The 14,030-nt window shown below is 31.2% G+C and overlaps 2 protein-coding genes across 2 annotated transcripts in view; both read left to right on the top strand.

The window, feature by feature from the left end:
- Nucleotides 1-2,670: 2,670 nt before the first annotated feature.
- Nucleotides 2,671-4,796, top strand: LOC125862579 (U-box domain-containing protein 4-like). The gene is made up of 2 exons (XM_049542692.1): nt 2,671-3,717; nt 4,537-4,796. The coding sequence occupies exons 1-2, from the start codon at nt 2,731-2,733 to the stop codon at nt 4,624-4,626; spliced, it is 1,077 nt and encodes a 358-aa protein (XP_049398649.1). The 5' UTR covers nt 2,671-2,730; the 3' UTR covers nt 4,627-4,796.
- A 6,398-nt stretch (nt 4,797-11,194) lies between these two features.
- Nucleotides 11,195-14,030, top strand: part of LOC125862577 (uncharacterized) — a 5,563-nt gene continuing 2,727 nt past the window's right edge. The window contains exons 1-3 of the mRNA XM_049542688.1: nt 11,195-11,475; nt 11,950-12,115; nt 13,449-13,529. Of these exons, the coding sequence (XP_049398645.1) occupies nt 11,466-11,475; nt 11,950-12,115; nt 13,449-13,529 (257 nt within the window). The 5' untranslated portion in view covers nt 11,195-11,465. The remainder of the gene's footprint in view (nt 11,476-11,949; nt 12,116-13,448; nt 13,530-14,030) is intronic.

The following is a 14,030-nucleotide window of genomic DNA, read 5'->3' as shown; positions in this document are numbered from 1 at the left end:
TATAATCTTCTTACAAAAAAAATACAACGTATCAAGTAAAGGAGGATTAAAAATGCAAATAATATTCAGCTTCTTGGTCATATACACGTGTCATATTTAGCATGTGACATGTGTCATATACCAAAAAGTAGTTCTTAAAAAACTTGAAGATTGAACCAGTAACTTTCTCCTACAGTGCTCGTTGACTGAAATATGTTTTATTTTAATTGAAAACGTGACATGGAAATTTATGGGTTTTTGGCACAAAATCGATAAAATTTTAGTAAAAAGTTACGTAAATATACGATTTAAGATATCATAATTTCTTAAAAAAATTATCGTTTAAAAAATACAAAATTTTTCTCTCGGATATATCTCTATATCCTATATGATGTAATTCTCCCATTAGTAATGTATCATTTGCAATGTACGTATTCCCTCTTGAATGCATACTTCCATTAAGTAATGTTCGAACAATCAAGAAATATATCTGAGTAGGAAAGTCATATCTCTAAACATTACTGGATTATATATAACATCCTAAACATTACAATCAATCAATTGAGAGTCTTCTATACATTTAGAAACTTTCTATATTAATTCTCGAATGTTTGATAAAAAATTTAATATGATATGTTTAAAATCACAAGATAAAAAGATATATTGATATATTTATCATATCATTAGTTTAAGATCACAAGATTTAAAAATCACTTTTATTATTTTAAATTTTATAATTAAAATAGACAAACAAACTGAAACAAAGAGAATAAAATAGAAAGGTACAAACTTTGTTTATTTGATTGGCTGTTTACAATAGGCAAGGGACTTTTTCATTATATTACTATATAATATACTTTATTAACTATATGATAGATCCATTACCACAAATTGAGGAGTGAAGCACAGAGTTTTGCGCCGGGGGTATGGGGGTAGGCGGTGATTTGGAGATTCTTTAACTTATTGTTTTGTTTCTTATTCGATGTTTAGTATTTATATTATAGTTTAATTTATATCAAAAAGTTCATATTGAAATAAAATACTTCCCAACAAAAGCGATTTCATATATACCCAAAGAACTCGAACATGAAGATTATTAAACCTTATTCTCATGTCATATCTTAAAAATAAAATTTTAAATTATTATATCCTTTTTTGTTCATTTTTACTTTGTCCATTATTAATTTCATGACCTGTTTAAAACAATTATTTGACACAGAGACTGAGAAATGGACATGAAGTGTCACACGCTTGGACAAGAAACACACAACTTAAAAAAGGAAAAAAGGACAGCCAGTGTCTTGATTAATGTATCGTCCTTTTTATATATAAAAAAAAAGTGTTATCATTACCCAAATCCAATAAGAAAAAACATCTAACGTATGGTAGACATCTAATGCATTGATTAACCATACTCCTATATTTTAAGGTTTTATATCATTTTTCCCCCTATTTTTTCATTCGATGTCTGAAATTCATATTAGAATCCGACTAAGTTTGAATATGCATATTGACAGGCAAAGCATTCCCCAACAAAGGAAACTCCGTATCCAGAGAGACTCGAACTCAAAAATTATATTCCTTGAAGTGAAGAATTGAAAGTGGTTGTTAGTTAGATAACACGTATGTAATGTACATCTTTAGTGTTCTGCTCATGGGAAGAGGGATGCGGGAAAGTGAATCTTCTCACTTATGCTCACTTTTGTTTTAGAAGTCAGATTGAATTTACATATGGTGCAATCAATGGAAGGGTTCCAAACCTCTAAAAGACGAGGCTGATTTAACGTCACAACTTCCCCTAGCGCACAACTAAATGATGCACGGATTGTGAATGCGGATTTGTCAGGATCACAACTAAACGCAGTTCAAATAAATAAGGGTATATTTGGATCAACTATTGCATGTGCACGATAAGCAGGGGCGAATTTATGTACTAATTTTGGGTCATCTGAACCCGTGGTCATCCGACTAAACTCGATATATTACTTCTATAATTATTAAAGAATATATTAAATTAAAACGTGTTGAACCCGTTCTCAAAATGGCTGGATGGTTCACTGGTACCACTGCAAGTTTTCAACTCACAGGTCGCAGGTTCGATCCCAGGCAGCCCAAATTCGCTTCAATTTATTTTTATTAACTAAAAACACATTTTTCATTAAAAAAAAAAAAAAAAAGCTAAATTCTGAAAGCAATTTAGAATGTATTGTTATTATTATTATTATTTTAAATTTTTTGATCTTATCTTTAAAGCAATAGTGCACCCGTTTTCTTAAAATTCTAGATTCGCCTCTGACGATAAGAATGTATATGAACTAAGCTATTAACGAATGATATATATCTGTTTAATTAGAAAAAATAAAAATTTATTTTTAAAATGATAGACAAGTAAAAGAGTATCGAATAACGAACCTTCCACTCACGCATTAAAAGTCGCACGTGCTGTTCCTACTTGGATTCTGTACGGTCACCCACGTGTCCATCCCTTTCTCCTAGGCGTTAATCCACGTGTACTCTTCTCTCCTTTCTCTTATATCTTCCATTTCCACTTTCTTCAAATTCTCCTCAAAAGCCCATTAACACACTCGGCCCAAATCAAACTCCACCTACCAAACGCCGTCGTTTCGACTTTCACCTCTCATTTTCCGATAACACCGGCAAACCTTTGAAAACTCGCCGGAAACATTAACTACCTATTGCCGGCGACGAAAACAGTTGATGAATTGAATTAGATCATCATAGCCGAAGACAATGGAAACAGAAGTTCAATCTAATTTCACTTACATGGGAAGAACATTTACCGGTCTCGGAATTAATGAATCTTCCTCTGCTTTCAGCGACTGCAATAGCGATAGATCCGGCGAGTTTCCGACGACTTCTTCTCAAAGCCGGCGGTTATTAATTGCATGTGCGTCGGATAATTATAACTCCGATGAATTGATTCAACAACTCGTGTCTGATCTCGAGTCGAATTCTATGGATGTGCAAAAACAAGCGGCAATGGAGATTAGGCTCCTAGCGAAGAATAAACCGGAGAATCGTTTGAAAATTGCTAGAGCTGGAGCGATTAAACCGTTGATTTCGCTTATCTCTTCCACTGATCTTCAGCTTCAAGAGTACGGTGTCACGGCGGTGCTGAATTTATCTCTCTGCGATGAAAACAAGGAGCTTATCGCAGAATCAGGAGCGATTAAACCGTTAGTTGGAGCTTTGAAAATTGGAAATTCAACTGCGAAGGAGAATTCCGCTTGTGCTCTGCTTCGATTATCACAAATTGAAGAGAATAAAATCGCGATCGGAAGGTCCGGTGCGATACCTCCATTAGTGAACCTTCTAGAAGCCGGCAATTTGCGCGGGAAGAAGGATGCATCAACTGCTCTGTTTTGCCTATGTACCGTGAAAGAGAACAAAATTAGAGCCGTACAAGCCGGAGTTATGAAACCGTTAGTTGAATTAATGGCGGATTTCAGTTCAAACATGGTGGATAAATCGGCATTTGTTATGAGCGTTTTGATATCAATGGTGGAAGCGAGGGCCGCGGTGGTGGAGGAAGGCGGAATTCCGGTGCTGGTGGAGATCGTGGAGGTCGGGTCACAGCGGCAGAAGGAGATCGCGGCAGCGATATTGTTGCAGCTCTGTGAAGATAGCGTTAGTTACCGTACTATGGTGGCTCGAGAAGGCGCAATTCCCCCATTGGTTGCTTTGTCACAGTCGGGTACAAATCGCGCCAAACAAAAGGTAAAAATCAAAATATCTATAACTAAACTATCCGATTTTAATTTAATTTACGCAACTCGATATAAAAATTAAAAGAATTAAGAATTTTTTTTAAAATTTAGATAGAATATTGTTATGTTACCAATCGTTGCCCTCAAATGTGAAGCAGGTAATTAAGTAAAGAGGTTCCGTTAATTAATGAGTTAAGCTAATTAATTAAGTAGGGTTTGCACTAAGCTTATATATAATTGGTAAAAGATAGACTATAGAAAGTATTATAGTGATGTGATTTGGATATGGACAAATATAATTATGTTTGGTGGGCGCACTAGTCTATCTCCACTGTATTTGCCCCTATGGCTATAACTCGGAATCAAGATTTGAGATTTATTAATTTTAATCGAATTCATAATTAAATATTTATATATTTGATCGATTGTCAAGTCATTTGAATCCGTACCTAATATTGTATCTAGCTTCGTCGTTGGATGAGTTGAAGTTAGTTCAATTTGATGTTTTTGTCCTTTTCAGTATGAAAATATAGGTCCCTTTTCATGTGGGATTATTCAATTTGTACTTTATTATATTGAAATAGCATAAATTATTTAGAATAATATAAAATATATAATTGTGTTCTTTCATTTGGCTTCAGCTAATATTTATGTTTTTCATTTATATGTGTATTAATACTTAAATTTGAACAAAGTTGAACAGATAAATATATATGTTCTACTTGACATTCTGCATGGTAATTTCTATCCTACACCATATTATATATGACATTTTATGTGTATTATGTCACGTAAAATACGTGTGTATCTGAGCGTTTTTTGTTGACAGGCGGAGACACTGATTGGTCTGTTACGGCAACCAAGATCCGGTAACGCCGCTGCAACAACACCAGCCAGAGGTTCTGATGTGTCGTTTTGATTGTCTGTCAACCACATGTTTTGTCTCCCTGTTTTGTTTCTTTGTTTCTTTCTTTTGTATTATAGCTACTCAAGATAACCACAAAACATTGTCAAATACAATGTAAAAAAAATTTGTAAATATCTTTTAAACTTTGTAAATTTTGGTTGTTTTATTGGATGTGTCTTTTTTTTAAAAAATAAAATATACAATCCATAAATTTCATTTAGATGTTTGAATTATCGTTTGTTTTGATAAAGTATTTTTATGAGATATTTACCTTCAAGATTTTGGAAAAGCTTAATCTGTTAAAATATCTTACCTTCTTTAATAAGATATGTACTAATCTTAATAAATCAGACATGTTTTACTTTTATATAATTAATTTATTTATATAATGATTGAGTGATGACACACTCTTAATTTTTAAAAATATATAAGTCTGAAGTATAGTATTATTCTTACGTATAACTTATTGAAGATATGTTATAATTTAAGTATCTAAATAAAATTTAACGGAGTTTGAGCTTCTTTTTCCTTTCTTGAGGTGATATCGACTTTTGGATTGATTCAAAGGTTGCATATGTTGTACCTAGGTTTTTTCTTTTTTGCTTTTAATAAAACTATCATATACTTTTATGAAACAAAGACAGAAGTAACCCTTTGTCACACGACGATTACTTAACCATGGAAATTTAAAATCCTTTTTTTAAAAAATAAATGGACTCCTGAAATAAAAAATCTTAAACGAAGAAATGAATATTCATATGGTTAGTTTTCAATTTATTTGAGATTGAGGTATAATTTTTATGAAGTATTATAATAACACAAACCAGTTCAGCTCGGCTAGTGGGCTTTTGTGTTCGAACCTTGAATCTGGATCTGTTCGACAAAACCAGATCCATCAACAAACCTAGGTCCAATATTTGCGTCTACGAGCTAGCCATCAACAGACGGATATCCTTTTACCACAGTCTTCCCCTATTGGGCATAGACTTTTCTCCGTTAGAAAGTATATAGTGAAGAAAAGACCAAAGATTCCATATTCAGTACGAATGAAATTAAAATTTTATACCTAACTAGAAAAGACTAATGAACAACTAAAAAATTGAATGATAGAAAAATCTTATCTTTATTTTATTTATAAAAGTACTTTTTTTATTTTATAAAAGTAGCTTTTTTTTATTATATTTATATATAAAAACAAACGGGTCCTATCGGAGTAAACATTCAAAGTGATTTGACAAGTTCATAAATATTTTTTTATTTATATACGCATTTCACATGCATCAATAATGTTTATAAGTTAAATTAAAATTATACAAAAAGCATATTAACTCCCTATATATATTCTTTTAATATCCTTTCTGATTTTGTTGACTTAATTAAATAGAAAATATTTTCTGAGAGGTTAAATGTTGGAATATTTGCTCATTTGATAATTAAAAAAAATGTGTTCTCAAATTGTATTCATCATAAATTTGTCTTTTGCTATCTAAATATTTTCGTTAAACCTTGCCGCCTTTTTATAGATTCTCCCCAAAATTCTAACAAATGGAGGAATGTATATATTGGGTTAACTTTTAACACGTTACATGTTTAAGATTATAGAATTTAAAAAATATATTTAATATATCTAACATATTCTTAGTTTATAATTATAAGATTCAATTTCCTTTAAAGTCCAAATAAAATTGAAACCTGACAAATAATATTGAAACATGTGGATATATATATATATATATATATATATATATATATATATATATACATGGTTAAAATAATTTTTAAATAGATATAGTAGATGCGAACCCCCTTCGACTACTTCGCGTGTCTATTTCTTCATATATTAAATCCTCTTATTTAAAATTCTAGCTCCGCCACGATATATAATAAGACAAATAACTCTCCCTATCAAGTTACATATAGATAGTAAACATGAAAAAGACATGGATCAAATGCAAAGTTTTGTTACTACAACTTGCACAACCACTAATGACTCTCTCTCTCTACACATGTTTCACATGTTAATCCTAGGTCTTCTAAACTTTTTTTCTTGTTTGCCTTTAGTGGTGTTTACTCTTTTGACTTAATGATTTGTTAGGATTTTTATGTCAAATGAAAGATCGTGGCTATCTAAAGATTTTAATTATTGTTTGCACTATATAAAGATTTTAACACTTCTAATACGTGGAAAGTTATAATTGAATATTTGGAACATAATACTTGGTAATTGAGATTCCAAGAATCTTGATGGATTGTAATATCAATGTCAATGGTTAATTCTTAGGTGTTTAGTTTGGACAAATAATGGTTAATTCTTAGAGAATTTTCTGATTGAAGAGATTAATGAAAATGACATTCTTTGTCTAACTATATAAATAAACTAAACTCAATACCAAATAATTAAGAAATAATTTCAGCATAACTAATCTCAACATTGTAACTAATAGATTCCAATATTTGTTAATATATTCTTATACACTCTGTCAATCAACTCCTGAGTAGTAACGTGGATTAAGCGCAATACTATTAAGTTAAATCGACTACACCTACTAACAAACAACCAACATATATGATGTAATGGATAAGACTGTTGATTCTTTCTAAATCAGAGATCTTAGGTTCGAGTCATGGGTATAAAAAAATCCTTGATAGAGAGCGCTTCTCTCCGAATGGTGCCTTACGTGACTCGAATCCAAATTAGTTGAGCTTCAATATGAATACTAAACATCAAATGAAATTAAAAGTTTTTTTAAAAAAGATCTACTAACTATAAATACAAAGCGTGTGTTAATTAATATAACAACTGTACATTTGTGTTAACTTCTTTACACACGTTCGATTTTTTTTTTCTTTTGGAACAATATACGTATCTATTTGGAGTTAATACAAAGAGTCAACGTCCACCAGAACAGAAGAATAAACAACGTACATGAGATCACAAACTTAGATGTTCTCCTGTCAAAACGTCAGGTTCGATTGAATTCAAAATATTTTTATTTAAACAATACATTGTGTTAAAAAAACATATTAAATATGCATAAATACTAAATGTAGAACACAAATGCTACCTCACTCGAAGTTACTATTTAAAAAAATTAAAATTTGTAAAATTAAAATTCTGATTCCGCTCGTATTGTAAGCAGTATCTACAGCTGTTGTTGGCCTGTTTTGAATTACAAGGCCTCAGCCTCTGGTTGGGGCTTAATTTATGGTCTATGTGACACCACTTTTTAAAAAGCTCATAGCCATCAAATATGACTCTTTTTTTCTTTCTTTCTTTGTTGCATTATAGTGTTTTTTTGTTGTTGGCTTTCCTATTTTGTCCTAGGTTCTCATCTCATTCAACATAAAAAGTCTTTGCATTTTTATCTAGAAGTTTATTTACATTTTTTCATGAAAAAGATTGTTGACTTTTGACTTTATAATTTCGAATTCGCGTCTTGGATAAGCTTATCACGGTGGAGCCCCCATCCCCTTTGGAGACGACTATTATAGTTATTTAAATCACGTATATACATGCAGATCCGTCTCTCTGAGCAAAGCTACAAATAGTGGGATTTGAGTTTGGAACCTTCAGTAAAATTTTGTACCTTCTAAAATATTAAACTAACCTGTAGTCTTATGTTTAATGGATTCAACATATACAATTTTAAAATAAAATTGTATAATACCAAACGTGATAAAATTTGGAATATATATATATACATTTTTTTTCGGAAAAGATAATGAAGGGGTTTGGTATGGAAAAGCTATTTCCACGAAAATTAGTGATTTTTTTAATTAATCTTATGATGTTTGATAAGTAGTAAGTAAACAACAAATATTATTTGAAACATATTTATATATATATATATATATATATATACTATCTAGTCAAGATAAGAGTAGAATATATTGGAGGGTGGACGTGAAATGATCAATTAGAATGTTACTTGTGAAGTTCATTTTTTTTTATCAACTTTTATCGGGGATTTTTTTCTTCTATATTCAAAGAATTTAACTTTTCAGATAAAATATTTTTAAATTTTTTACCAACCAATCATTAGAAAATTTAAAAATATTTTTTGTTTTTTTCTACCCTACCAAACACACCCAAAGAAGCAAGAAACTCTTAACATGATATAAGGCATATGAGACATAGTGTTAAAAATGAGCTCAACTATAGGTAATCCGCCTAATTCGTTCAGAATTTTAAGGGTTGAGTTCAAGATAATTTTAATTAAGTTCAATCTCAACCTGTTCAAGCTTTAACCCATTTTAGGAGAATCCTCAATTGAGCCTAATTTAATCTCCAACTTCAACCTGTTTTAAGACTCTTTATTTGCATTGATGAATGTATGTTCCTATATTGAAAGTATGAATTGCTGTCTATTTGATATCTTTTAGGATTTATCTATTAATTTGTAACTTCTTTTTAAAAAATTTCTTGAGTTGAAATTCAAATTGTTTAAATAACAATATATTAAAATTAGGAAAAATTATGCGTTTAAGCAAACTTATACTACTTAATTAGTCATCATAGCTATAGTCTGCTATAATTACCACTCACGACTAACACTAATCATTATTTACGTCGGTTGACTTCGAGTTTGTATAATTAGTCACGTTTGTATAATTTCGCCACACTTATATGATTCGCAACTAACAATTCTTCATTTGATTTGTATTTGTATATGACGATGGTTTCATTTGGTTTTTCAGTTTTATCACCATATACATTCAATCTTTTTTTGTTTGACTTTTTAAAGTTTGTATACAAGTGTAGTTTTATAATTTTGTATAATATAATTTATATAATGTAATTTGTATAATATAATTTGTATAACGATTTAAAGTTCATATGTTTATATTTGTATCAATTATTTTGAGAGATATACATATACAATTCGTCTCTCTGCCCTCTCTCACTCGCCTCTCTCCTCCCTCTCCCAATCTTGCTTGCCACTATCCTCCCTATAACATATAGTTACGAATTGTAATTAGCAAACTATAACCAGTGGCGGAGGCAGGAATTCTATCAAGGGGGTTCAAATAAAACATAGGCGAAATCCTAAACCCCATAAACCATTGAGCTACTCCTTTGACATATGCTCAGGGGGTTCAATTTTAACTATATACACGTACACAAAAAAGTTGATCTTATATATATAGTGTAATTTTTTTTCCGAGGGGGGTCGGATGGCCCCCCTGGACACACTCTACATCCGCCACTGACTATAACTATGGGCGTAATTAAGCTATTTTTTAGTGGCTATATGCGAAAGTTCCTTTTAAAATAATTGAGATTAAGCGGACAAAAAACAAACTCCTTTTAAGCCCATTTGAGCTCAAAGTGAACTTGGGCAGGTCAGAACCCAACTTAATTTCTATTTCAACTTATTGTAATATCTCAAATTTCAACTCAACCCGCCCATTTAACACCCCTAGATTTATCTCATATAAAAAGGTATTATATTTTTGGCCTTAGAGAAAGTTCTTGTAATTGTTATATGCTTACAATTGTAATTATCTCCAAAATAATGATATGAATTTATACTTTTTGCTGGTGAGATACTGTTGTCAAAGAAGAAAAATGAGAGCAAAAAGAAGTGAAAATTGATTTAAAACCTCCACCGGGTTTTGGGCCTGTTGGGCCAACCAACGCAGGCATGATCACTTGTTTTTGCTAGAGAAATATCTTACACATATGTATCCATACTGTATAAATAATATATAATCATATATTATAAGAAATAATTATGTAAAATGTCAGCTTATAAGATTTATTTACCATAATTATTGCCCAATTTATAAATTTTACCTTAAATTATGTAAAAGCTTTCACATATGCTCTGATCAGTTGGAGAACTAAAGTAATAATTCGCGTCAAGTTTAGAGGTGTTTTTAATAATTGTCTCTTAAAAATAATGATATATTTTAAGTGGTTAATCAGTGGTGGAGTCAGAATTTTCAATAAGGGGGTTCAAAATTCGAAGAAGTAAACACATCAACTAGTCGAAGGGGGGGTTCAATATCTACTATAAATAGTACTCCCTCCGTCCCATTTTATGTGAGGTACTTTGACTCGACATAAAGTTTAAGAAAGAAAATAAGACTTTTAAAACTTGTGGTCTAAAATGAATGATAGAAATTTGTGTGGCTGTAAATCATTTCATTAAGGGTAAAATGAACAGTTTATAGTTAAATTATTACTACTTTATATAGAAATTTGTCGTTCTTTTAGGGATTGACTAAAAAGGAAAATAAGTCATATAAATTGGGACAGAAAGAGTAATGTTTTTCGTCGAAGAGGGTTCAGATGAACCCCTAACAATATGTTGGCTCTGCCCTTGCTCGGAGCATGTGTGAAAGCTTTTCCAAAATTGGAGCAAATATTATTTAGTAGAAACACTTTATCAAGTCTTATTTTTCTCAAAATGGAATAAATTTTAATTCGAGTGTCTAAATAAAATTAACGGTGACGATCGCTCCACATCATCACCCTCACCACAACAACCCCTACCCCTTCCACACAATTCTCGAATATTCCAAAGCAAAATACCAAAAATACCAAATTCTTCTCTTTTTTTCCTAAAATAAAAATTTTCACAGCAGAATTCTTCAGTCTTCACATATAAATACCAAAGCTTTCTTGTCTGACTCTCCTTCTCTTCTTCAACTGCTCTGTAAACAATCTCAGAAACTTCAATTTTCAGTCCCTAAAGTTTTCTTTATGGATACATTGGTCCTCCATTCAAACAAGTATAGAAGTTTCTGTGTTTTTTCAAATCAATTTCTCCCCTTTGATTCTCATCGTTTGACTTTTAGTCAACTCTGTTTTTGCTTCTAACCCTTTGTTACCTGAAGCTGTCGCCATGGGAAGAAGTAAGTTCTGCTTTTGTATCGGTTTATAGACATTTTTTTGGTATTTTTTGACTAACAGATTAGCGAAAAATTTATTCTAGTTTTTAGGTAATTTTTTGAACATTTAAAGTTTATTTTTTTAGGAATTATTTACTGAATTCATGTTCTAAATTAGCTGAAATTTGGGTGGGGAATCGAACCCTCACCTATGATATGAGAGTTCAGAATTAACTGAGCTACTAAGATTCCTGAGATATCGAATTAATGGAATTGGGTTTGTTATAGAAATATTATTTTGCTTATTGGTTGTATTTGAGAGTTTAATTAATGAACTAATACTTGGAATTTGGGTAAAATTGATTTTTGGTTGTTTGATTTGAATTTGAGTTTTGTAAGAGTTTGAAAACCTAATTTTTTTGTTTGTTTATGGATGTTGGGTTTAATTGGGATAAGGGATTGTGAATTGAGGATTTTTTTTTGTTCTTGTTGTTGTAGAGAGTTCGCAGCGAAAGAATGTTGTAATGTTGGATAATGATGACACGGATAGCGTGAGTTCATCGTCAACTTCTCGATCAGAGATGATTGTTTCAGGTGCAGAGGATGTTCAAGTTGATAAGGAAACTTTGCTTGATCAATGTGTCGATGCACTCTATGAAAAAAGGTTCAATTATATTTCAATGTGTTGCGTTACATAATATGAATCAGTTTAAACTTCTATGTTGCCTATTGAGTACCAAATGAAATGGAATTGGAATTGGATTTGTACTTTTGGGTAACGAATTCTTCAAGAAAATAATTTGGGAGATGGCTTGGGAGTTTGGATTGAGTGTTTAGGAAAATATGTGCTCTTTCCTTCCAATATACCTAATACTTTATTTTTTTCTTTTGTCATTTTGTGACTTCTGGAAGTGCTTGACAACAGAGGCGGATGTAGCATTGTGAAGCCAGTACTTTTGGCGTGGAACAAATTTATGTGTAAAAATCAACCAAAATTGTAATAAATAGTAGATATGAACGCATAACTTATATATATATAATCGGTTCAATGCTAAGAAACTTAAAAATTGAACCCATAAAACTTAAATTCTAAAGTTGCCTTTGTTTGACACATTGAAACAAAATAGAAATGTTTGAAACGGTCTGGTATTTTTACATAATTTCCCCAACTTTTAAATATTTTGAATTATTGTAACTGTGTAAATTTTGGCTGTTTTATTTATCAAATTTACTTTCCAATCATTGTTTAATAGTTTGTTCTTGTGTCTATATAATGTAGAGGCTGACTTAACATATTAAGTTCCATGCAAACTCAAATACCTTCAAATAAGTCCGTTGTCTTCTCAAAAAAAAAAAATAACACCTTCAAATTAGTCCGTTGTCTTCTCAAAAAAATAAAACCTTCAAATAAGTGGGAAACCGGAAGAATCAATTTAAACTTACATTTTTGTTAATTTTGACTACATTAGGTAAAGTTATAACTATATTCCTAAGTAAAATGCATAAGATTAAATATAAATTTTGAGATAGATTGATATGGAAGTACTAAAGGGCGAGTAGTCTTTTATTTTGGAGAAAAACATAGGTAGGTAAAACAAATTATATTGATTCCTGTTGAAGCATATACTTGGGGTGAGGTAGGGCGGAGAATCTTTAAGCAAATTCCCAATCATTAGATTGTGAGGATCACCAAGATTTCTTTTCACCATCCTTCCCGGTGAATCATTAAGATTCCTTTGTCAATAGAATCTTTTGCATTAACAAGTCCAGTGTTTTCTTTAATTCTTGATTTTTTTTTCTGCTTATTAATTCACATGTTCATAGTTTTGAATTTTGGAAAAGAACTTTCCTAAAGCAGACCGAACTACAAAGCAAATGCAATAATGATGTTTATTTTGCTTAGTAGCTCCAGTTGATAGATAGCTTGGATATGGCACTGTGATTTGCTTTTGACAAAGAATGTGACTGATATTTTTTCTCGTTTGTTGGCTATGTAGGGGATCAACAAGAGAGAAGGCCCTTGCGTCTATTATAGAAACCTTCAATAGCGACATACAACATGAGTTTGTTGAAAAGAAGTAAGGGAATTCTTTGGAATTGTTTTGAAGTTGTGTTATGCTTATCTGCCAGTTGTCTGGCTTTTATTTCTTTGAATTTTTTTGAAGTTCATTATGGATGAAGTGCTTGCCTTTTGGAATTACCTTGCTTGTGTTAGTTATATCTCTTTTTCAAAAAGCTTGATTTTGAGGGTAATCTGGCTAGTAGCCATTAAAGATCCATAAAAAACTATTCTACCATATTATTAGTATCTACCAAATGCCATGCAGATGTTCCAGCTAGAACTGAATGGCCCAAATAATTATGTCCACATGTGATGAGTATATAGAATGTGCATGTAGAATTTTGTTTCTAGGAGTACTACAATATTAATTAATTTCATAAATGAAGATTTTGACTGCCACTCTTTCTAACACAAGCGTAATATCAAGGATATGTGTTGGTTCAAAATTTTAAAGTGATTCCATAGTAACTTTTGCTAATATGAAATGTGGGGGATGTTTGTGGGGGGGGGGGGGGGG

Source organism: Solanum stenotomum, chromosome 4 (genome assembly GCF_019186545.1).
Source record: "Solanum stenotomum isolate F172 chromosome 4, ASM1918654v1, whole genome shotgun sequence".
Lineage (NCBI taxonomy): Eukaryota > Viridiplantae > Streptophyta > Magnoliopsida > Solanales > Solanaceae > Solanum > Solanum stenotomum.
The sequence above is the reverse complement of the archived record's forward strand: the minus strand, read 5'-3'. Positions and strand labels throughout refer to the sequence as shown.